Source organism: Podarcis pityusensis, assembly GCF_964106645.2.
Source record: "Podarcis pityusensis genome assembly, chromosome: 8".
NCBI lineage: Eukaryota > Metazoa > Chordata > Lepidosauria > Squamata > Lacertidae > Podarcis > Podarcis pityusensis.
In genome coordinates, this window is record NC_138033.1 from 3547195 (window position 1) to 3572855 (window position 25661).

Consider the following 25661-nt stretch of genomic DNA (forward strand, 5'->3'; position numbering starts at 1 on the left):
GGTACAGGTTTGGGGTTGTGATTTATTAGCTAGTAGGGGCTGTGTTTCTTGTGGCGTTTTTTTCTTCAAGTGAGCCAAGAGTCACTGAGTGCGGGATCTTTATGCCAGGGCTGAACATTTTTGTGACCAGGCAGCTAGCAACTTCCTTTCTTTCTTTCCTTCCAGGGAGGCAGGGAGCATACTGCAGCCGACTCATCAGTTTGGAAGCAGGTGGGCAGCGAGGTCCAGACTGGCTTAATTATATTTGGGCCGGTAATGGGGAGAGAAGCCAATGTCCTTGGGGAGAGGGAGGGGCACAGCTCCCGTTCCCTGGTTTCATGTCCTCCCCCTAGCCCCACAGAGCTTTCTGCAGCACCCCCCCAGCCTTCCTCATGTTTCTTCTTCTTCTTCTTCTTCTTCTTCTTCTTCTTCTTCTTCTTCGGCGATCCCTCGTAGCCGAGTATGATTGTCTTCCATAACATGGTTTTAACAATGAGTCCGTAAGTGACACTGGAGGCCAGTTCTGAATCCACACATCCTTCCACAGTGGGGACATTGGTTTCCAGGCGGGAGTTGATCACGGTGTGGATTTGCCCAGCATGCCTTCCTCTTAGCATTTTTCTCCCTTGTGTCCTGAGTTCGAGTGTGTTCAAAGCCCAGGACACCTTTGGTAAAGGCTGTTCTCCAACTGGAGCGCTCACAGGCCAATGTTTCCCAGTTGTCAGTGTTTATACAGTGGTACCTCGGGTTACATACGCTTCAGGTTACAGACTCCGCTAACCCAGAAACAATACCTTGGGTTAAGAACTTTGCTTCAGAATGAGAACAAGTCCTAGGCTCTGTGGTTTAACCCACAGCGCCACCCGTGTCCCTTTAAAGCAACTTACTATCACAGAAATAAGGAGGGCCCTAAGAATATGCACCTCAGGTGCCAAAAGCCGGAATAAAGAGCGTATCGGGTGGAATCATTACATTATTTTCAAAGCATGATGATCAAAGTGGATGGTCGTAATTGGGTTTTCATTGCAAAGCACTTTGGGCTCAGATCACCGTGCAGAGGCGGCGGGTAAGTGAACAAAATCAAACCCAGCACGTAACTTGTGAATTCTGGTACAAAACTGAACGCTCTGAGAAACTCAAGAAGAGTTTGTTTAAAAAACAACAAACCAACCCCAAAACCCACCCAGGTTTGTGGCACTCAATTAGGGCTGGGAAGAAGGGAGCACAGCAATGGATGTCCCAACTTATCCCTGGGCATCTTTGGACCACGTTGACTCGTCCTGCCCGGTTACTCAGTAATGATGTTCTTCTTCCTTTCACTTGGGCTGCTGCGCATGAGCGCATGGAATGAGCGCATGCCCCTCCTGGCACCACCAGGCCAATTATTAACACCGTCCGCGCACGCCGGCTGGCGTGATATGTGCTCCTTGTTTTCTGCTTCATTTTGCTTTCCTGACTCTCCCACATCGCGGGCATAAGGAGCATTGGTTTGGGGGTCGAGTCAGGCTCACAAGGACCGAGGAGGAGCCCCTGTTCCTGGATCCGTCCGAAGGGGGCTCAGCGAGCCCAGTGTCCTGCTCTCACAGCGGCCTCAAGCAGGACCTCTCACCCCTCCTGCGGTTTCCAGGGGCTTTGGGAAGGCTGTTAAAGATGCAAAGCGCAAGTTTATAAATCCGGTGGCCATGCAAAGTGCTTGATTTCCATAGATACCGATGCTCCCACAGAGAAGCAGCCCAGACGGCTCCAGGGGCCTGTGGAGCCTCACTATGACTCCTCCCTAAGAAATGCACCTAGTATCTCTCTCTCGTACCCTGCTCCTCCGTTCTGGGTTTGCGGAGCCGGGCTGGCTGCCCTCCCAGAGCCCCCTGCACATGCCATTCACCTCATCAGAAATAGGTTACGGAGTCAAGGCCTGCTTTGTACAGACCATGCCTGAACTTTGGTGTCTCCCGAGGGAAGTTTTAGGAAGATAAGGAAGCTGCCTCATGCAGAATCAGGCCATTATTGTTGTTAAAGGTAAAGGTAAAGGGACCCCTGACCATTAGGTCCAGTCCTGACCGACTCTGGGGTTGCGGCCCTCATCTCGCTTATTGGCTGAGGGAGCCGACGTACAGCTTCCGGGTCATGTGGCCAGCATGACTAAGCCGCTTCTGGCGAACCAGAGCAGCGCACGGAAACGCCGTTTATCTTCCCGCCGGAGCGGTACCTATTTATCTACTTGCACTTTGACGTGCTTTTGAACTGCTAGGTTGGCAGGAGCTGGGACCGAGTAACGGGAGCTCACCCCGTCGCGGATTCAAACCTTCTGATCGGCAAGTCCTAGGCTCTGTGGTTTAACCCACAGCACCACCCGCATCCCTGTTGTCGTTGTTGTTGTTACTATTATTTATTGATTTATTGATTTATTTTCTATGCTGCCCTGTACCCAAAGGTCTCAGGGCAGTTCACATCAAATATCAAATATATAAAATCAAAAGAAAACCAACAACCCAATTAAAAAACCCCCAAAAGAGCTAGCATTTTTAAAAAGGGTATAGCAGGGGTAGGCACTCTAAGGCCCGTGGGCTGGATGCAGCCCAATCGCCTTCTAAATCCGGCCTGTGGACGGTCCAGGAATCAACATGGTTTTACATGAGTAGAACGTGTCCTTTTATTTAAAATGCATCTCTGGGTTATTTGTGAGGCATAGGAATTCGTTTATATATATTTTTCAAAATATAGTCCGGCCCACCACATGGTCTGAGGGTCGGTAGACTGGCCCACGGCTGAAAAAGCTTGCTGACCCCTGGGGTATAGGATGTAGATCAAGACAGACAAAGGCCTGGATTTTGTAGGGCAGGCTCTACCCGGATGAGGCAGCGAAGGCCCCGTGTCTGGTAAGCGAGCTATCAGGAGGAAATGCAAATGCAGACCCCGAAGGTTTCCATGGGGTGTGTGTAGCTGGGAAGGGGAGTGGGTGAAGTTCGAAGGCTGACGCAAGAGCTCAGCCACCACCTCCTTCCTTGAAATGCTCCCTTCTAGTGAGTCAACTGAAAGACCAGTCCATGGGTAGGCAAACTAAGGCCTGGGGGCCGGATCGGGCTCAATCGCCTTCTAAATCTGGCCCACGGACAGTCCGGGAATCAGCATGTTTTTACATGAGTAGAATGTGTCCTTTGATTTCAAATGCATCTCTGGGTTGTTTGTGGGGCATAGGAATTTGTTCTTAGCCAGTAGTGGTTAAGAGCGGTAGACTCGTAATCTGGTGAACCGGGTTCGCTTCCCCGCTCCTCCACATGCAGCTGCTGGGTGACCTTGGGCTAGTCACACTTCTCTGAAGTCTCAGCCTCACTCACCTCTCAGAGTGTTTGTTGTGGGGGAGGAAGGGAAAGGAGAATGTGAGCCGCTTTGAGACTCCTTTGTTGTTGTTTAGTCGTTTAGTCGTGTCCGACTTTTCATGACCCCATGGAGCAGAGTACACCAGGCACTCCTGTCTTCCACTGCCTCCTGCAGTTGGGTCAAACTCATGCTGGTAGCTTCGAGAACACTGTCCCACCATCTCGCCCTCAGTCGTCCCCTTCTCCTTGTGCCCTCCATCTTTCCCAACATCAGGGTCTTTTCCAGGGAGTCTTCTCTGCTCATGAGCTGGCCAAAGTCTTGGAGCCTCAGCTTCAGGATCTGTCCTTCCAGTGAGCACTCAGGGCTGATTTCCTTCAGAATGGAGAGGTTTGATCTTCTTGCAGTCCATGGGACTCTCCAGAGTCTCCTCCAGCACCAGAATTCAAAAGCATCCATTCTTCGGCGATCAGCCTTCTTTATGGTCCAGCTCTCACTCCTTAGAGTAGTGATAAAGCGGGATATCAAATCCAAACTCTACTTTTCCTTCTTTATCGTCATCATCTTCTAAATATAGTCCAGCCTCCCACGAGGGACAGTGGACTGGCCCCCTGCTGAAAAAGTTTGCTGACCCCTGGTCCAGTCGTTCTTCCGAGACTTGCTTTTAAGCCCCTGTTACTAAACAAAACTTTTAAATTGGAGAGGTTGTTACATTTATAAAGGCTGTTTTAAGGCTAACAGAGGAGAATAGGACCCCCGTCTCCAGCACCTTTGCATAACAGAAAGTTAAATTTGTCAATGAGAGTTTGCCAGATACGGTTTTGGACGTTGCTTCAAAGCTGGAAGAAAGCTCCAACCCTGGATTTTTAAATATTTTATGCACCACACTTTAAGGAGGATATTGTCGAGCCACCGATAGCCCTGTCCTCCTCCGTGGATTTGCCCAGCCCTCTTTGAAAGCCAAGCAAGTTGGTGGCAGCCGCTTGTGGGAGGGAGTTCCGCAGGTTAACACTGCACCGTCAAACGCTAAAAAGAGAGGCCTGCTGCCCTTATGCCCTGCTTGTAGTAGGAAAAACCTAAAATAGAACAAAGCCTTAACGGGATGCCAGCTACAAACCTCGTTTCACTGAACTATTCAGTTTCCTCAGAAGGAAATAGAAAAATCATAAACTTTAAATGACCTAAATTCAAACAAGGGCAGAACCCCCAAAATTCTGATGTATTATAATCCTAGCTCAACCTAGGTAAAGCAAAGCGCAGTAATAAAGGATTGAAGACTCAAACGTACAGTTTCTAATACTGAATTTACAAAAAAGGTTTGAAAACCTAAATAGCAAGTTTTAAAGAAAGCCAGACTTGAAGAAGGGAAAGCACAATAATAGGGGGTTGAAGACTCAACTGTGAAAATTCTAGTGCTGCTTTTACAAAAAGGTTTAAAAACCCAAATGGCACAAATTCAAAGAAAGGAATACAAGATAAAGCTGTTTTAGGTTTTTGAACAAACTCAAGAAGAACAGGGCTGAAACTCTCCCGTGGTCTAGATGTTACTGCTGATGTTAAAGACTGATCAGGGCCTGATCCAGCTTGGCTCTTAGGATGTTCTGAAACTCACTGACCTTGATCCTACGCTGCCTCCCCCAAGTCTGGCGAACTGCTTCACCCTGTGTGTTTTACTCCTACATTTATTCTCCTATATTTATTGCAAAATCACGTCTCATTATTCGGAGTTGTGATGCGTGCTCCCCATCTCACACCTCCGCTTGTTTCAGAAAAACGAGGGCAACCAGTGCTCCGAACAGCCGCCACCAACCTGAGCCCTCCTCCAGCTGTTTTGGACTACGATTCCCATCAGCTCGACAGCACGGCTGGCCTTAAATAACGGCAGAGCCACAAAAACGGTGTTCTGTCCTCCTGAACTCCTGCCACAGGGCGTGCCAGACTTTAATTTCTGCAAATCTCTTTGCAGGGTCTCAAAGATAGGCTTTGGGGTGCGAGGAAACCAAATCTGCTGTTATTTCTGTGACTGGACAACATTTAGCTTGGCAAGTCTGCGTCAGATGAAGAAGCATATGGACTGCATTCGGGAAACCAAAGAATTTTAATTTTAGCTTCTGAAAAATGCCAGTTATGCTAAATAATGAAGATGATGATATAACTGCAGCTGTTTGGCAATCACGACTTATATGCAATTCTACACACATTTTACCTACCAAGCAAAACTAAATTATATCAGTTTAGCCAAAATATATTTTGAATTCCCAAACCACGTTACAACTTTTTACCACCCTTCATTTTGGGAATGTGAAAATTGAACAATTCAACACACCCCATAGGTTCCACTCTTAGGGTGAACTTAGGATGCAGACGTCCGCGTGATCGCCTGCTTTTGTGTTTTTCCAAAGAGGGACGCGGTGGCTGCTTCAATAGCCTTTTGTTGCAACCTGAGATCTATGTTACGCCCAGCACTGTGTGGCCTCATTAAATCTCCGTTCCATCATAAAAAGTGCAGGCAAAAGAGATTTTTTTTGCAATGCACATGAGCTACACCTTCTCCTCTCTCCTCTCGCAGTGTTTATTTTTCCTTAACACCCAGCCTGAAGAAGAGTTCTGGTGGGCTGAAGAAAGTTCTCCACCGTGGCCATTTCAGTCGCTCCTGATACTACCCTACTGCCGTAATTCTAGGAATCAAATGTTCACAATCAGTCCCCTACTTTTCCAATAGTTGCCGGTGTGGCCGCGATGCAGCCATAATCTTCTCTTCATCACGTCAACAGGTGGCAGAGAACCGGAGAGAGCCAGCTTGCTGCATCACCTCTTGCCAACCTGATGGGAGTTGTAGTCCGAAACAGCCAGAGGGCGCCCGGTTGGCCTTTGTTGTTGTTTAGTCATTTCATTGTGTCCGCCTCTTCGTGACCCCCTGGACCAGAGCATGCCATGCCCTCCTGTCTTCCACTGCCTCCCGCAGTTTGGTCAAACTCATGCTGGTAGCTTCGAGAACACTGTCCCACCATCTCGTCCTCTGTCGTCCCCTTCTCCTTGGGCCCTCCATCTTTCCCAACATCAGGGTCTTTTCCAGGGAGTCTTCTCTTCTCCTGAGGTGGCCAAAGTCTTGGAGCCTCAGCTTCAGGATCTGTCCTTCCAGTGAGCACTCAGGGCTGATTTCCTTCAGAATGGAGAGGTTTGATCTTCTTGCAGTCCATGGGACTCTCCAGAGTCTCCTCCAGCACCAGAATTCAAAAGCATCCATTCTTCGGCGATCAGCCTTCTTTATGGTCCAGCTCTCACTTCCATACATCACTACTGGGAAAACCATGGCTTTAACTATATGGACCTTTGTTGGCAAGGTGATGTCTCTACTTTTTAAGATGCTGTCTAGGTTCGTCCTTGCTTTCCTCCCAAGAAGCAAGCGTCTTTTAACTTCATGACTGCTGTCACCATCTGCAGTGATCATGGAGCCCAAGAATGTAAAATCTCTCACTGCCTCCATTTCTTCCCCTTCTATTTGCCAGGAGGTGATGGGCCCAGTGGCCATGATCTTCGTTTTTTTGATGTTGAGCTTCAGACCATAATTTGCGCTCTCCTCTTTCACCCTCATTAAAAGGTTCTTTAATTCCTCCTCACTTTCTGCCATCAAGGTTGTGTCAGCTGCATATTTGAGGTTGTTGATATTTCTTCCGGCATTCTTAATTCCGGTTGGTCTAGGCTGGCTTAGAACTTCTCTTCCTTTCTCTCCCCAAGCGAAGAACTTATTTCTCCCATGAATTAATTCTCTCCCGGCAGCCTGTCTTGCAGGGTGCCAAGGGGAAGACCAAGACGAATGAATGAGTTTCAGAACTGTTTATGCTTTCCGTTTAGACACAGCCCATGAATGGTGCTAAAACTCTGGTAAACCGCAGCAAGGAAAGGCACAGCCTCCCCTATCGAGAGCGCCCGAGATTTGCACATTTGCTTCAGTTGTTTTTCTGATACCTTTCCACGTCCCACATTTCTTTTCTGGATTTTCCAGGCCCAATCTTCTGCCACGGTGTCCTCGAAGCAGGTTAGTTAATTGGACCGCGCTGAAGTGAACTGGCATATCTGAGACAGCTGCGGGGTTCTTGCAAGCAGGCTTGGCTGAGAGGGAGGCAGTTTGGAAGGCTAAAGGGTTTCCCCCCACCCTCCTCATATATTCTGCACTGAACCTGGGTTTTTAATTTGAGGAAGGTGGCATGTGGCCGTATCCTGTTTGGGACTGGAGGAAGCCCTGCCGTTCCAGCACCAGCCTGTGTCTCCTTTGTTCCCTGCCCTTTAGAGCTTGGCAGGAGAGTGCCAGGGAATTGTGTTAGGGAGGAAGGGGGTCTCCATGACCTTCAGCTGCAGGGAGAGGGATTAAGACCTCAGAAAGGTCAGCATTAATTTTTCAGGAGCCCTTCTTATTAATTAATTGGAGAACTAACACTTCTGCAGAGCTAAGCTGGGGATAAATGCCTTGGGGCGGGGGCTACGTCCCAGTCTGTTCCCCCACCCCAGTTTCCCGGAAACCACCATCCAGCCCTGCAAACGGAGCATCTCGGGTCTTCTGCACTCTGCACGCGTCCCAAGCACTTGCAGGGAAAAGGCAGGGCGAGCCCTTGAAAACAGCCCAGAATTTTACTGAATACATTAAAGAAGTACAGTGGTACCTCAGGTTACATACGCTTCAGGTTACATACGCTTCAGGTTACAGACTCCGCTAACCCAGAAATAGTGCTTCAGGTTAAGAACTTTGCTTCAGGATGAGAACAGAAATTGGGCTCCGGCAGCAGCAGGAGGCCCCATTAGCTAAAGTGGTGCTTCAGGTTAAGAACAGTTTCAGGTTAAGAACGGACCTCCAGAACAAATTAAGTACTTAACCCGAGGTACCACTGTACATTTGTCTCTTCCACAAGTTTGGCATAAGTGACATCTAATTGGCTGAATTTTTTTTCTTGATGTAATATAGAGGCTTTTATTATGGGTACTCTTTGGGGTCAGGTGCTGTGCCAAACCTCCTGCTCTCTCGCTTTTTACAATGGCTCTCTTTCCACTTTTACCTGCCTGTTATCTCATCGCAAATATCCGGATAACCTGCTTTATCATTTCTTCCGGCGAATGTAACATCCCATGTCAGCCTTTGGCTTGGATCGGTCTAGTTGTTTTATACGTTTGTGTATTTTGTTGCTTAGGTCATAGGGATAACATTCAACAGAAATACAGTGGTACCTCGGGTTAAGTACTTAATTCGTTCCAGAGGTCTGTACTTAACCTGAAACTGTTCTTAACCTGAAGCACCACTTTAGCTAATGGGGCCTCCCGCTGCTGCCGCAGCACGATTTCTGTTCTCATCCTGAAGCAAAGTTCTTAACCTGAAGCACTATTTCTGGGTTAGCGGAGTCTGTAACCTGAAGCGTATGTAACCCGAGGTACCACTGTACTTTCAGAAAAGGGAAAAGGAAACAGCCCAGAAGTTTCCACTGGTTCAGAATATATCTGTGGGGTTTCAGATGACGTACACAAAAATGGTTGCCGTTTCACCAGTTGAGAACCTGGCTGCCCGACTCAATCCCAAACAGCGTTGCTCTTTGAAGACCTAAACCACCTTGCAAGCAGTTCCTTGAGAACTGCCTCCCATGAATCTGCCCAGTTCTGTTTTTGAGGGCCTCCTTGAGGGGGACGTTTTCCAGGTGTGGTGCTTGATGTCGAAAACAGCAGCCCCAAAGCAGAGCATGCCTGGCCTCATGTTTAGACATAAAAAACCGAAAGTAAACAAAGAAGAAGAAAAATGACTTCCATTTCTCCGTCTCTCCACTTCAAAAACTTGTGCAAAATTCTTACTCCATAGTAACAGCCAGCTCTTCTGCTTTGCAACCTTTTTTCCCCCCAGCCTTCAGACCCAGATATCACAAGTTGATTTTCCTTTTTGCACAGAAAGCCCATAAGGGGTTTCCAATCGTTGAGAAACATCAACAGTGATTTTTCTCTAGTTTAGCACATCAGTTGTGCGGTCCTAGCCAAATCCATTCATTTCAATAGCCGTTCTTCCATAATAGGTAATAAAAAGTCCTTCCATCTTTGTGCGTATAACAGTCTCGCTGTTGTGATTGTATATTGCAATAATCTTCCATAATCTTTCCCCCCGGACGTCTGGTTGGCAACTGTGAGAACAGAATGCTGGACTAGATTGGAAATATCAGTTTGATCCAGTGGCTTGTCTTATCTTAATAAGGATTTGATTACCCCTACTTAGTCTTTAAGGGACATGGGTGGCGCTGTGGGTTAAACCACAGAGCCTAGGACTTTCCGATCAGAAGGTCGGCGGTTCGAATCCCCGCGACGGGGTGAGCTCCCGTTGCTCGGTCTCTGCTCCTGCCAACCTAGCAGTTCGAAAGCATGTAAAAGTGCAAGTAGATAAATAGGTACCACTCCGGTGGGAAAGTAAACAGTGTTTCCGTGTGCTGCTCTGTTTCGCCAGAAGCGGCTTAGTCATGGTGGCCACATGACCCGGAAGCTGTACGCCGGCTCCCTCGGCCAGTAAAGCGAGATGAGCGCCGCAACCCCAGAGTCGGCCACGACTGGACTTAATGGTCAGGGGTCCATTTACCTTTACCTTACTTAGTCTTTGCTCTCACATTTTAGATGTCTGTGCATTTTTTTGCAGGAGGCAAAAGATGCGCCCCAGCTGGGTAGCTTCCGACACCCTCACAAACACACCCTAAATGGTGCCTGTGGCCCATCTACAGTGGTGCCTCGCAAGACGAAATTAATCCGTTCTGCGAGTCTCTTCGTCTTGCGGTTTTTTCGTCTTGCGAAGCACGGCTATTAGCGGCTTAGCGGCTATTAGCGGCTATTAACGGCTTAGCGGCTATTAACGGCTTAGCGGCTTTAATTTTTTATTTTTTATTTTTTTGAATGATATTTATTAAAGTTTCAATAAAAGATTAAACATAAAACATAAAAAAGAAATACACAATTCAAAATATACAATACATAATCTAAAAGAAAAAGGAAAAATAAAGAAACAAGAAAACAAAAGACAAAAAAGAAAGTAGAACAATTAAAAACAGCATCATCTTTTCGTCTCCATTTTTAAATTTACTTATTTTCTGGACCTCCTTGTACCTCCCTCTCTTGTATTCCAGTTCAAATTGTTTATCCAGCAATTTCTTTCCCTCTTTTTTTAATCCCAATCTTAACTCTTGATATAATATAACATTAAAATTTTACCTTTTAAAACCAGATTTCCATTTCCTTAAACTTTTTTAATCCTAATCCTTAATCTTAATCTATCCATAATTTTAAATCCTAAACAGCTGGAAGCCACTTATTTTTAATCCAACATCACTCTAACATTCTTTAATTTTGCAATGTTTCTGCAGATAGTCTTTGAATTTCTTCCAATCTTCCTCCACCGACTCTTCTCCCTGGTCACGGATTCTACCAGTCATTTCCGCCAGTTCCATATAGTCCATCAGTTTCATCTGCCATTCCTCCAGTGTGGGAAGCTCTTGTGTCTTCCAATACTTTGCAATGAGTATTCTTGCTGCTGTTGTTGCATACATAAAGAAAGTTCTATCCTTTTTTATCACCATTTGGCCGACTATCTCCTGGGCGGCTTAGCGGCTTTAAGAGAAAGGAAACAAACTCACAAGAACTCGCAAGACGTTTCGTCTTGCAAAGCAAGCCCATAGGGAAATTCGTCTTGCGAAGCGACTCAAAAAACGGAAAACCTTTTCGTCTAGCGAGTTTTTCGTCTTGCGAGGCATTCGTCTTGCGGGGCACCACTGTACCTTTGTGAAATTGCTGTGACATACTTGGGTTTTAGGAGACGCGGGTGGCGCTGTGGGTAAAACCTCAGTGCCTAGGACTTGCTGATCACATGGTCGGCGGTTCGAATCCCCGCGGTGGGGTGCGCTCCCGTCGTTCGGTCCCAGTGCCTGCCAACCTAGCAGTTTGAAAGCACCCCCGGGTGCAAGTAGATAAATAGGGACCGCTTACTAGCGGGAAGGTAAACGGCGTTTCCGTGTGCTGCGCTGGCTCGCCAGATGCAGCTTGCCACGCTGGCCACGTGATCCGGAAGTGTCTGCGGACAGCGCTGGCTCCCGGCCTATAGAGCGAGATGAGCGCACAACCCTAGAGTCTGGCAAAACTGGCCCGTATGGGCAGGGGTACCTTTACCTTTACCTTTACCTTTTGGACACCCCCCTCTGTTTAGAGTCCGAAGTTTTAGGCTGCATCTTTAGGATGTGTTTCCTGCTCTCATCTCTCTGAGTCAGACAGCATGTCTCCCCATCCACTTTTGAGATTTCTATTGACGAGACAGAGGTGTGGTGCTGCAGGCACAGTCTCTCTCTGCAGATGGTCTCTCCTTCCCAGAACCGCTGAGCCAAAGGGGTGAGGTTTGGGGAGGGTTTGGCTGCTTGCCTGGGCGAAACAGTCAAGCGCTGCTTCGATTCCTGGCAGCGGATGAAGCTTTTGGCCACCGATCTGGGTGGGGAAGGCAGATGCGCCCTCAGAAGAGAAGAGAATCACAGACCTGTCGAGTTGGAAGGGAACCCCAAGGGTCATCTAGTCCAACCCCCTGCAACGATGCAGGAATCACAGCTAAAGAGGTGGCCAGCCCAGTTCTGTTGAAGAATCTCTAATAATAATAATAATAATAATAATTTATTTATACCCCGTCCTCCCCAGCCAGAGCTGGGCTCAGGGTGGATAACACCAATAAAATCACAGTAAAAACATAATAGGGGGGGACCCAATTTAAAATACAAGTTAAAATACAATTTAAAATGCAGCCTCATTTTAAAAGTAGCTGATAAATCAAGACCATAAGGGGAGGGAAACATAAGGGTCAGAGTGAGTCCAAACCAAAGGCCAGGCGGAACAGCTCCGTCTTGCAGGCCCTGCGGGAAGATGTCAAGTCCCGCAGGGCCCTGGTCTCTTGTGAGAGAGCGTTCCACCAAGTAGGGGCCAGTACTGAAAAGGCCCTGGCCCTAGTTGAGACCAATCTAACCACCTTGCGACTTGGGACCTCCAAAATGTTGTCATTTGTGGACCTTAAGGTCCTCCGCGGGGCATACCAGGAGAGGCGGTCCCGTAGGTACGAGGGTCCTAGACCGCATAGGGCCTTAAAGGTCAAAACCAGCACCTTAAATCTGACCCTGTACTCCACCGGGAGCCAGTGCAGCTGGTAAAACACTGGGTGGATGTGATCCCACGGCAAGGACCCCGTAAGGAGTCTCGCCACGGCATTCTGCACCCGCTGGAGTTTCTGGGTCAGCTTCAAGGGCAGCACTGCATAGAGCGAATTACAATAATCAAGGCTGGATGTGACTGTCGTGTGGATCACTGTGGCCAGGGCAGAGTGAGAAATGGAGGAGAGCCCACTGCCTTCCAAGACAGCCCATTCCACAGTCGAGCTGCTCTTAATGTCGGAAAGTACTATCTGTGAGTCAGCTGGTTCCAGCAAAACAAGGAAAAGAGACTTGGGACACCTTAAAAGACTTAGAATCACAGAATTGCAGAGTTGGGAAGGCTCCCAAGGATTATCTAGTCCAACCCCCTGCAATGCAGGAATATGCAGCTGTCCCACACGGGGATCGAACCTGCAACCTTGGCGTTATCAGCGCCAGGCTCTAGCCAACGATCCTGAGAGGAGCCTTCTGTGGCTTAGGGAAATTTATGCCATAGCAAACGTGTTATAGCCTCGAAGACGTCACAAAACTCTCACGTGTTCCTGTATTTATTGCAGCCTTTTCTCCAGGAAGCTCATGGTTCCCTTCCCACACCGCGCGCTCCTTGTTAAATAACACAACGACCCTGTGAGGTAGGTTTGGCTGAGGGGCAGGAACCCAAGGCCACCACCCAGGGATCTCCATGGCCAAGTGGGGATTCAAAGCCTGGTCCCCAGGTCTTGGCCCGACACTCTAACCACTGCATCACACTGCCTCTGTGTTAATACCGCTGGAGGGAAAACACCACAACAGCCCTGTCAAAGCCCGCCTGCCCGCCAGCCACTAACTAAGGGCCTACCTCTTGACCTCCTGATGATGACTCTGTTCCACTTTTTCTGCCACGTTTCGCTCCATGAATTGTCCCGATAAACCAGACCACGTGCATTTGGTGCTAAAAATACAGAAAAGATGCAAAGTGGTAAACAAAACGCTGTGTTCCCCAAAAACGCTGAGGTCTTCAGCCTGTATAAATCATTCCTGTTTGCATAGTCTGTTCTGGTTTTGTCCCCTTGCAGTGAGGGAAGGAAGATCAGAAGTTCCCTTTCAGCAGATTAGGCTACTCTAGCCCAGTCTTGTCTCTGGCAAAGCAGGTGTCCGTCTCTGAGCCCTGATCCATCTCCCCAAGGACCTCCAGAAAGCACAGGAGCCCCGTCCGCTTCCCCAGAGAGACGTCTTAATTCCTGCATTTCTGGGGTCTCACCAGGCAGCACCTCTCTGAACAAATCTTTACAAGCCTGAGGGCTAGAAACTTGCTGCCTTCGTTTATGCATTGCATTTATACCCCAGCTTTTTCCTTCCAAGGAGCTCAAGGTGGGGCCCACAGATCTCCTCCTCCCTGTTTTACCCTCAACAACAACCCTGCGAGGTAGGTCAGGCTGAGAGCGGCAGTGAGGAACCCCACCCTCCGAGGCCACCACCCAGTGGAAGTCATGGCCAAGTGGGTATTTGAACCCTGTTCTCTCCCAGGTCCTGGCCCAATACTCTCACCACACTGGCTCTTTGATAAAAGGATGCAGAGATTCTTGTTTTTAATTATCTATTTTGTGTTACTATAACCTAGCAGTTTGAAAGCACGTCAAAGTGCAAGTAGATAAATAGGTACCGCTCTGGCGGGAAGGTAAACGGCGTTTCCGTGTGCTGCTCTGGTTCGCCAGAAGCGGCTTAGTCATGCTGGCCACATGACCCGGAAGCTGTACGCCGGCTCCCTCGGCCAGTAAAGCGAGATGAGCGCCGCAACCCCAGAGTCGGCCACGACTGGACCTAATGGTCAGGGGTCCCTTTACCTTTACCTATGTTGTAACCGCCCTGAGATCTGTGGTTATAGGGTGGTAGAGACGCGGGTGGCGCTGTGGTCTAAACCACTGAGCCTCTTGGGCTTGCCGATCAGAAGGTTGGCGGTTCAAATCCCCGTGACGGGGTGAGCTCCCGTTGCTCGGTCCCAGCTCCTGCCAACCTAGCAGTTCGAAAGCACACCAGTGCAAGTAGATAAATAGGTACCACTGCGGCGGGAAGGTAAACAGTGTTTCCGTGTGCTCTGGTTTTCTTCACAGTGTCCTGTTGCGCCAGAAGCGGCTTAGTCCTGCTGGCCATATGACCCGGAAAGCTGTCTGTGGACAAAGGCCAGCTCCCTTGGCCTGAAAGCAAGATGAGCGGCGTAATCCCATAGTCACCTTTGACTGGACTTAACCGTCCAGGGGTCCTTTACCAATTTTACCTATAGGGTGGTGTACAAATTTTAATAATAGTAATAATAATAATAATAATAATAATAATAAACAATTCATTTTGTTATCTCATGGGAGAACTTAACTGTGGAAAGAATGAGGTCTGGACTTGCCACGCTACGGCAGCAAATGTCCCAGGCATCCCTGCCGCCAAGTGATGCTAAAGGAAATTTACGTAATAAGATGCCGTTCCTATGGTCCCATCCAAGGAGCTCACCCACACTTTCACATGATCTGTATTTTGACTGTAAGGTAAAGGTAAAGGGACCCCTGACCATTAGGTCCAGTCGTGGACGACTCTGGGGTTGACGTGCTTTCAAACTGCTAGGTTGGCAGGAGCAGGGGCTGAGAAACGGGAGCTCACCTCGTCGCGGGGATTCGAACTGCCGACCTTCTGATCGGCAAGTCCTATGCTCTGTGGTTTAACCCACAGCGCCAACCGGGTCCGAGAGCTTCTCTCCTTGCTGTGCCGCTGTGCCCTGTTAAAATGCAATGTCCTCTGAACCAGATCTTATCGGGGCACAGAAAATCCAGAGAGAGGTTTGCCCCGCTTCCTAAACCGCACTAAATGCGCACCTCAATCCGGATCTTAATATTCATGGACAAACCCAGGTGCGAGAGAGTTGAGCAGAGAAGAAAACCACAGCGTCTCCGTCAACCGGGCATCGTTGTACGACGCCGATCGAACGTGCTCACAGGTCTCCGAGGACACATGGCAGCTTATGGCACGATGCCTTTGCTTGCAAAGCGAAATGATTTAAGCGTCAAATGTAATTAAATAGACATTTGGTGCTTATGGGGAGGGTGGCTGAATATCGATTGCTGCTTCTTGTATAAATTAGTGAAAACAATAAAATGTTTGGATTCCAACCAAACCAGCCGCGCCTGGAATTGCTCCTGCTCTGTCCAACTCCAGCGATTAAGAGGGAGAGAGAGAATTGTTGGGTGCCTGTAAAGGTAAAGGTAAAGGGACCCCTGACCATTAGGTCCAGTCGTGGACGACTCTGGGGTTGCGGCACTCATCTCGCTTTATTGGCTGAGGGAGCCGACGTACAGCTTCAGGGTCATGTGGCCAGCATGACTAAGCCGCTCTGGCGAACCAGAGCAGCGCACGGAAACGCCGTTTACCTCCCTGCCAGAGCGGTACCTATTTATCTACTTGCATTTTGACGTGCTTTCGAACTGCTACGTGGGCAGGAGCAGGGACCGAGCAACGGGAGCTCACCCCGTCGCGGGGATTCGAACCGCCGACCTTCTGATCAGCAAGTCCTAGGCTCTGTGGTTCAACCCACAGCGCCACCCGCATCCCTTGGGTGCCTGTAATAAGTACTTATTCTCATGCTGCATAGCAAATCTGTGGAACTCTGTTCCGCAGGATGGGCAATGATGTCCACCTACCTGGTTGGCTTTAAAAGAGGACTGGACAAATTGATGGAGGAAGAGGAGAGGATTACTGATATGTTATAGATTTGTGGGGGGGTAACCCCAAAACCATAGAAGTTAATAAATGATAGGATTTGGATGATTTGGGATTATTATTATTATTATTGCCGTCCTCTTTCGCCAGGTCCACAAGGCCAGGAAGCATCTCTGAGAAGCGTCCCTCGCACCAGCCCAGCTGATTAGGTGCCACCACGGCAGAAGGCAGAACCCAGCTCCATCCCATGGGGGCCTCGCCACGCACCGATTCCAGGAACCTCCTCGCGATGGCCAGCCCGGCCCTGCGGACACCCTGCTCCTGGCCCCGCAGAACCCTGTCCTGAGCCGGGGACCCAGCGCCGCCCGGGCTCTCCGCAACCCGCTTCCTTGAGGATGTGCAACGCGACGCTGGTGAGTTGCCACGTGGACTCCAAGATCGACCACCTCTTCCCTCCGGCGCTGTACATCGCCGTCATCACCGTGGGCCTGCCCACCAACTGCCTGGCCCTGTGGGCCGCCTACCTGCAGGTGCGCCAGAAGAACGAGCTGGGCGTCTACCTGATGAACCTCTCCGTGGCCGACCTGCTCTACATCGCCACGCTGCCGCTGTGGATCGACTACTTCCTGCACCACGACAACTGGATCCACGGGCAGCAGTCCTGCAAGGTCTTCGGCTTCATCTTCTACACCAACATCTACATCAGCATCGCCTTCCTGTGCTGCATCTCGGTCGACCGCTACCTGGCCGTGGCGCACCCTCTGCGCTTCGCTCGCTTCCGCAGGGTCAAGACGGCCGTGGCCGTCAGCGCCACGGTGTGGGCCATCGAGATCGGGGCCAACTCGGCGCCGCTGTTCCACAACGAGCTCTTCCACGACCGCTACAACCACACCTTCTGCTTCGAGAAGTACCCCATGGAGGAGTGGGTGGCGTGGATGAACCTCTACCGGGTCTTCATCGGGTTCCTCTTCCCGTGGACGCTGATGCTGTTCTCCTACCGGGGGATCCTGCGCGCCGTTCGGGGGAACATCTCCACCGAGAGGCAGGAGAAGGCCAAGATCAAGCGCCTCTCGCTCAGCCTCATCGTCATCCTGCTCTTCTGCTTCGCCCCGTACCACCTCCTCCTCCTCTCGCGCAGCGCCGTGCACCTGAGCAAGCCCTGCGACTGCGGCTTCGAGGAGACGGTCTTCGTGGCCTACCACACGGCGCTGGCTTTCACCAGCCTCAACTGCGTGGCCGACCCCATCCTGTACTGCTTTGCCAACGAAGGGGCCCGGGGCGACGTGGCCAAAGCCCTCTCCACCTTGCTGCGCTTCCTGGCCAGCTCCAAGCCCCGAGAGATGGCCAACGCCTCCCTCACCCTCGACACCCCTCTCTCCTCCAAGAAGAGCAGCTTCTGCAGGCAGCCGCTGGCGCTCCCCATGCCCCCCTCGCAGGGGGGGGCCGCGGGGGACGAGGAGCTCCAGATGAAGATACTGACTTTCGAACGCTGAACGCTCGGAGCTGCGTCCGGACGACGCAGAGGCCCCGCTGGCAACTCACCGGGGCAGCTGGCCGATTGATTATACTATTGGACCTAACAATAAAATGATAATATTATTATTATAATAACTTAAAACGTGCCAGCACATCTCTGCCCTAAGTTCCACGCTGCGAGATGCATTGCTGGGGGGTTGGCCTACACCAGGCATCCCCAACCTGCGGCCCTCCATATGTTTTGGCCTACAACTCCCATGATCCCTAGCTAGCAGGACCAGTAATAGTAGTAGTAATAATAATAATAATAATAATAATAATAATAATATATTTATACCCCGCCCATCCGGTTGAGTTTCCCCAGCCACTCTGGGCGGCTCCCAATCAAGTGTTTAAAACAATACAGCATTAAATATTAAAAACTTCCCTAAACAGGGCTGCCTTAAGATGTCTTTTAAAGACAGGATAGCCGCTTATTTCCTTCAAATTTGATAGGAGGGCATTCCACAGGGCGGGCGCCACCACCGAGAAGGCCCTCCGTCTGGTTCCCTTTAACCTCACTTCTCAATGAGGGAACCGCCAGAAGGCCCTCGGAGCTGGATCTCAGTGTCCAGGCTGAACTATGGGGGTGGAGACGCTCCTTCAGGTATACTGGGCTGAGGCCGTTTAGGGCTTTCAAGGTCAGCACCAACACTTTGAATTGTGCTCGGAAACGTACTGGGAGCCAATGCAGATCTCTCAGGACCGGTGTTATATGGTCCCAGCAGCCACTCCCAGTCCCCAGTCTAGCTGCCGCATTCTGGATTAGTTGCAGTTTCTGGGTCACCTTCAAAAGTAGCCCCACGTAGAGTGCATTGCAGTAGTCAGGGATGATGGGAATTGTGGTCAGGGATGATGGGAATTGTAGTCTCAAAACATCTGGAGGGCCGAAGGTTGGGGGTGCCTGGGCTAGACCACTGTTTCCCAAACTTGGGTCTCCAGCTGTTTTCAGACTACAGTTCCCATCATCCCTGGTCCTTCTAGCTAGGGGTGATGGGAGTTGTAGTCGAAAAACAGCGGGAGACCCAGGTTGGAAAACGTTGGGCTAGGTGACCCGTGGGGTCCCTTCCAACTCTACGGTCCTATGATTCTGTTTACAATGCCTAGCACCTGTGTAGTGCTTTGCCGGAGAATTCAGAGCACCTCCCTGCTTGGTGGCTCTAGCACAACAACCCTGTAAGAAAAGGGAGCATTGAAGGCGCAGGTGGGTGACGGCGGGTGTGCCGTGGCTGAGAAGCAGCAGCTTGCCTAAGGTAAAATTTGAAAGGAGGTTTTAGGACAGAGGGGAGAGCTGTTCCTGTGTTCAAATCATGCTTGAACGTTTCCCATTGGGGCATCTCGCTGGCCCCTGTGAGAGCGCATTTCAGCACATTCCTTCTCTATCCCTTTTGGCTCAGCGTTCCATATTATAAGACGGCTTAAGGACCGGAAGACACCCCGGCCGTTCTTTAGAGAGCATGCAAGTATATTTGCAGGGCTTACAAAGAACTCCAAAATGCCCACGGGTATTTTGGGGGCTTGCAAAAAACCTCAAGAGTTCTTGGAACGTGCGTGGAGCCGTAACTGGTTGCTGGGCTGCCTCGATGCCCCTGGAATGGCAGGCTGGAAGCCACCATGAAATCCTGTCCCGTTTGTTCTTTGCAAAGGCACTTTAGTCAGGGGTGGGCAGAGACAAAGATGGAAATGGAGGGGAGTAGTTAAACAAAACAGTAGGAGAAACGGCCCACGGGATCCTTTTGCGGCACCAGAGACCCAAGCAAAACACACATGTCACTTCGTTCTTCCCCCTCCCGGTTTCCCATCTCCAAATTACAAGAAGAGGCCAAAGGCCTGGCGTTTACGGAGCTTAATGAGCAGAGGAATCTCCTTGGGGACCATGAGAAATCTGCCATGCAATCAGCCAAAGCCCACTCACTCTGTGTTTCAGCACAAGGATTCAGAAGTGCTCCGGTTAGAACTGGGTGCATCTCAGAGCTAGCTGAGCAATGGCTTGATTCTGAAATAAACGAGAGGGGCTGAGAGGGGCTTGGCTCGACTGCTATGCCCCCTCAGGTGTCTGGGAGCTGGCTGTGGCTCCCACATGGGGAGAAGAGACCCCCAACATGTCCTCAGGCGCTCTTGTTATGCCCCAAAGGGAGGCGGATGGCCGAGATCCAAGGTTGCATGAAAAAGCTGATACTCTATCTGGGTTCCTATAGTACTTTGAAATCAGGCCCTTTTAAGGAAGAGTGAGAACGTGGCCTATTCTCACGTCGGAGATTATAAATATGGAATAGGGGGAGAGCAACTTCTCTAGCAACTTCATCCTAGAGAAGAGTGACTAGTGGGGTGCCACAGGGTTCTGTCTTGGGCCCGGTCTTATTCAACATCTTTATCAACGACTTGGATGATGGACTCAAGGGCATCCTGATCAAATTTGCAGATGACACCAAACTGGAAGGGGTAGCTAACATCCCAGAGGACAGGATCACACTTCAAAACGACCTTGACAGATTAGAGAACTGGGCCAAAACAAACAAGATGAATTTTAACAGGGAGAAATGTAAAGTATTGCACTTGGGCAAAAAAAATGAGAGGCACAAATACAAGATGGGTGACACCTGGCTTGAGAGCAGTACATGTGAAAAGGATCTAGGAGTCTTGGTTGACCACAAACTTGACATGAGCCAACAGTGTGACGCGGCAGCTAAAAAAGCCAAAGCAATTCTGGGCTGCATCAATAGGAGTATAGCATCTAGATCAAGGGAAGTAATAGTGCCACTGTATTCTGCTCTGGTCAGACCTCACCTGGAGTACTGTGTCCAGTTCTGGGCACCACAGTTCAAGAAGGACACTGACAAACTGGAACGTGTCCAGAGGAGGGCAACCAAAATGGTCAAAGGCCTGGAAACGATGCCTTATGAGGAACGGCTAAGGGAGCTGGGCATGTTTAGCCTGGAGAAGAGGAGGTTAAGGGGTGATATGATAGCCATGTTCAAATATATAAAAGGATGTCACATAGAGGAGGGAGAAAGGAAGAAGAAGAAGAAGAAGAGTTTGGATTTGATATCCCGCCTTTCACTCCCCTTCAGGAGTCTCAAAGCGGCTAACAATCTCCTTTCCCTTCCTCCCCCACAACAAACACTCTGTGAGGTGAGTGGGGCTGAGAGACTTCAAAGAAGTGTGACTGGCCCAAGGTCACCCAGCAGCTGCATGTGGAGGAGCGGAGACACGAACCCGGTTCCCCAGATTACATGACTACCGCTCTTAACCACTACACCACACTGGCTCTCCGTGAAAGAAAACAACAAAAGGTTGTTTTCTGCTGCTCCAGAGAAGCGGACACAGAGCAATGGATCCAAATTACAAGAAAGAAGATTCCACCTAAACATTAGGAAGAACTTCCTGACAGTAAGAGCTGTTCGACAGTGGAATTTGCTGCCAAGGAGTGTGGTGGAGTCTCCTTCTTTGGAGGTCTTTAAGCAGAGGCTTGACAACCATATGTCAGGAGTGCTCTGATGGTGTTTCCTGCTTGGCAGGGGGTTGGACTCGATGGCCCTTGTGGTCTCTTCCAACTCTATGATTCTATGATTCTATGAACTCCTCTGGGGAGCCACAGTTATGGCATTAAGAAGATTTAATTCTTTTTGTACTGGTAGCTGCAAGTCTGCTGTTGTTTAGTCGTGTCCGACTCTTCGTGACCCCCTGGACCAGAGCACGCCAGGCACTCCTGTCTTCCACTGCCTCCCGCAGTTTGGTCAAACTCATGCTGGTAGCTTCGAGAACACTGTCCCACCATCTCTCCCCCCTGTCGTCCCCTTCTCCTTGTGCCCTCCATCTTTCCCAGCATCAGGGTCTTTTCCAGGGAGTCTTCTCTTCTCCTGAGGTGGCCAAAGTCTTGGAGCCTCAGCTTCAGGATCTGTCCTTCCAGTGAGCACTCAGGGCTGATTTCCTTCAGAAAAGAGAGGTTTGATCTTCTTGCAGTCCATGGGACTCTCAAGAGTCTCCTCCAGCACCAGAATTCAAAAGCATCCATTCTTCGGCGATCAGCCTTCCTTATGGTCCAGCTCTCACTTCCGTACATCACTTCTGGGAAAACCATAGCCGCAAGTCTAGTTATAGCGTATCACTGGAAATCCCAGGCGGAGATACCTCTTGAGATGTGGTTGAATAATATTTGGGATATAGCTGGTTCAGAATGACAAAACCTGGTCTCCCTTCTTTCCGTACATAAAGGAAAAGTAAAGCTCTCCCACTAGTCTCACAATCCCCAGGATGCCATAAACTTAATGCTATGTTCTTTTCTCTGTTGAGGCTGTGTTGTACAGTGGTACCTTGGTTTACAAATTTAATCCGTTCCGGAAGTCCGTTCTTAAACCAAGGCGGGCTTTCCCATAGCAGCAGGGGACTCAATTTAGAAATGGAACACACTTGAGAGGAAGCGGAACATGTTCTGCTTCCAAGGCAAAGTTCACAAACCAAAACACCTACTTCCAGGTTTGCAGCATTCTTAAATCCAAGTTGTTCATAAATTAAGCTGTTCTTAAACCAAGGTAAAGGTAAAGGTAAAGGTAAAGGGACTCCTGACTGTTAGGTCCAGTCGCGGATGACTCTGGGGTTGCGGCGCTCATCTTGCTCTATAGGCCGAGGGAGCCGGCGTATAGCTTCCGGGTCATGTGGCCAGCATGACTAAGCCGCTTCTGGCAAACCAGAGCAGTGCACGGAAACACCGTTTACCTTCCCGCCGGAGCGGTACCTATTTATCTACTTGCACTTTGACGTGCTTTCGAACTGCTAGGTTGGCAGGAGCAGGGACCGGGCAACGGGAGCTCACCCCGTCACGGGGTTTCGAACCGCCGACCTTCTGATCAGCGAGCCCTAGGCTCTGCGGTTTAGACCACAGCGCCACCCATGTCCCAAAACCAAGGTACCACTGTATAATAATTTAAGTTCTAGAGTTATGGGAGCAGGAGAGAGACTTTTATCTATCCATGCAGCCGTGATTTAATTTTATAAGCTTATGCCCTGTCGCCTCTTCCTTGCCGTTCCTCTAAAGAGTTTCTCCTCAATGAAAAGTTGTGCGTAAGAAGCGCCTTCCCGCACCCCCCTGCCAAGGAAAATTCCCTGCACATAAGAATAATTTTTACTTTGCTCATAGCAGCTCAGGAATCCCTGCCTGCCAGCCAGGCTTAACCCCAGAAGTAGCCGCATTTCCACACAGGGGCTGCGATCCTGCAATAAACGGCTACTTTCGCCGCCACCCTCTGCTCCTGGCTGCCTCTTGGCTTGGGATAAAATCAAACATGGTATGCTGCGCTGAATGCTTTCAGAAATTCCCACACCTCCTGGGATTAACCTCTACCTCCGGCGATGGGTCTTGCAGCCTAAGACTGCCCCACTGATGACTCACTCCATGTTCCAGGAATGCATGGAGAAGAAAAGAGAGGGTCATCTGTGACGTCCCAAGATGGGAGCAGCCTAATCTCAGGGTTTAACAAGAGGCGAGGGCTGCTGAGTCAGTGGCCTTTCTGGGAATAAACAAGAAGAGACCAAAGGTGAAAGCAAGTGGAAATACCCACGGACCTCCCGACAATTCCAGCAGGCTGAGACCAAACAGTCGGACAGGCAGCCTCGGTGGGCTCCCCTTCGTTGGAGGTTTTTCAACAGAGGCTGGGTGGCCATCTGCCAGGGATTCTTTAGCGCCGATTGCTGCGTTGCACGGGGTTGGTCTAGATGACCCTCGGGGTCCCTTCCTGCTCTACAGTTCTGTGATTCTATAACTGATCAAAGTATGCCCACGTGGGCAAGGAGTGAAGGATGGGGCTGGCCCACTGCCACAAGCCAGCCCGTGTGGTGGTGTGGTTAGAGTGCTGGCCTAGGACCTGGGAGAAATAACAACAACAACAACAACTTATTATTTGTACCCTGCCCATCTGGCTGGGTCTCTCCAGCCACTCTGGGCGGCTTCCAACTAAGATTAAAAGTACATTAAAATGTCACACATTAAAAACTTCCCTGAACAGGGCTGCCTTCAGATGTCTTCTAAATGTCAGGTAGTTGTTTATCTCTTTGACATCTGGTGGGAGGGCGTTCCGCAGGACGGGCGCCACCACCGAGAAGGCGCTCTGCCTGGTTCCTTGTAGCTTTGCTTCTTGCAGTGAGGGAACTGCTGGAAGACCCTCGGAGCTGGACCTCAGCATCCGGGCAGAACGATGGGGGTGGAGACGCTCCTTCAGGTATACTGGACCGAGGCTGTTTAGGGCTTTAAAGGTCAACACCAACACTTTGAACGGTGCTCGGAAATGTACTGGGAGCCAATGTAGATCTTTCAAGACTGGTGTTATGTGGTCTCGGCGGCCGCTCCCAGTCACCAGTCTAGCTGCCGCATTCCGGATTAATTGCAGTTTCCAGGTCACCTTCAAAGGTAGCCCCGCGTAGAGCGCATTGCAGTAGTCCAAGCGGGAGAAACCGGGGTTCATATCCCCACTTGGCCATGAAGCTCCCTGGCTGTGTGTCACTGTGTCTCAGCCTAACCTCCCTCGCAGGGTAATGGGAGAGGGAGAACCACGCACACCTTCTTAAGCTCCTTGGAAAAGACAGAATGTAAATGTAATGATGATGAATATTATCAACTTCTTCTTCTGAGAGATTTGCAGCCCCAGCGAGAACAGTTCCTCAAGTCATTTTCGGACTTTTTGAGAGTGGATTCCAGAGTGGGATGCTTTCACTGCTCCTGTTTATTTAGTTTCCTCTCGCTCGGCCTAAATCTCTTGATCCCTTTCCCGCTCGAGCTGCTGGGACGCATGCCGGATCTCTGGGGCCAGGAAAGGACACGGTTCCCATGTGTGCAGGCAGGGAAAGGAAACAACAGGCCCTCTGATTTCCCATTGGGGCTCGGGTTCCAAACTCTCCTTTCCATTACTCAGTGGCGTAGCGTGGGGGGTGCAGGGGGGGCCGGCCGCACCGGGCGCAACATCTGGGGGGAGCGCTCGCACTCGCAGCTCTCTGCCCCTACCTGGCTCACTCACTCTCTCTCACTGCAGTGCTGGCTGTGCAAATCCGATCCGAGCCGCCGGGTCGCCGCCCACTGTGGAGGGGGTGGGTGCCAGGCGTGCGGTGCGGAGAGAGAGCGAGGGACTATCTGGGGGAGGGACAGTGCAGCGGCCGCCCAGCGCAGCGCTGAGCGCGGGAGAGAACCACACCAGACCAGACCAGGCAGCAGCAAGAAGCAGCTGGCAGCGGCAGCAGGTTAGGGGTTGGGGGCGCAAATTACTTGCCTTGCCCCGGGTTAGGGGGCGCAAATTACTTGCCTTGCCCCGGGTTAGGGGGCGCAAATTACTTGCCTTGCCCCGGGTGCTGACAACCCACGCTACACCGCTGCCATTACTTCCCCGCTATTGCTTAATCAATACAGGGTGCCAATACAGAACCCCTGGGCACAACCTGAAGGAAATCCGGTTGTGCCCAGAGACCCTGGCTGGGCTGTTATGGTACTGACCTCTTGGGGGCAGCTCCCTGGTCCTGCCCTTGGTTCCATGCCTCAGTTTCTCTCTCCGAAAACCCCGTTCTGCTCTAACGAGAAGGATGAGCCAAGAAGGCCGCATCTGAGGCAGGCCAAACAGCAGGAAAGTCCTTTAATTCTTGTGTTCACACGGTCCGGGTGACCCTGCGGGAAGGAACGAGCTTGGGGTCAGTCTCCTGGCCAGGCAAAACACAGCAAACCCCGTCAGAGCAACTGAGGAGCCAAAGAGGATCTAACTTATTCAGGGGAGCATTATGAAAGTTTCATTCCTCTTCGTAAATCTCTTAGCATGCTTAGGGTCACAATGACCTAAGAACAGCCTGGCTGCTGAATCAGGCCAATGGCCCATAATAATAATAATAATAATAATAATAATAATAATAATAAATTTTATTTATACCCCGCCCTCCCCGGCCAGAGCTGGGCTCAGGGTGGCTAACACCAATAAAATTTCAGTAAAAACATAATAAGAAGAAAAGAAA

General features: G+C 50.2%; 1 protein-coding gene across 4 annotated transcripts in view; it reads left to right on the top strand.

The window, feature by feature from the left end:
- GPR4 (G protein-coupled receptor 4) overlaps positions 1-17781 on the top strand; it is a 36845-nt gene extending 19064 nt beyond the window's left edge. For 2 of the 4 annotated variants that reach the window (XM_081019099.1, XM_081019102.1), the window contains exon 2: positions 16314-17781. In XM_081019099.1, the coding sequence (XP_080875225.1) occupies positions 16559-17656 (1098 nt within the window). In that variant the 5' untranslated portion in view covers positions 16314-16558 and the 3' untranslated portion in view covers positions 17657-17781. Of the gene's footprint in view, positions 1-6775; positions 7334-16313 lie in introns of those variants that run through there. The other 2 variants (XM_081019101.1, XM_081019100.1) reach the window with 2 other exon arrangements.
- Positions 17782-25661: the final 7880 nt, after the last annotated feature.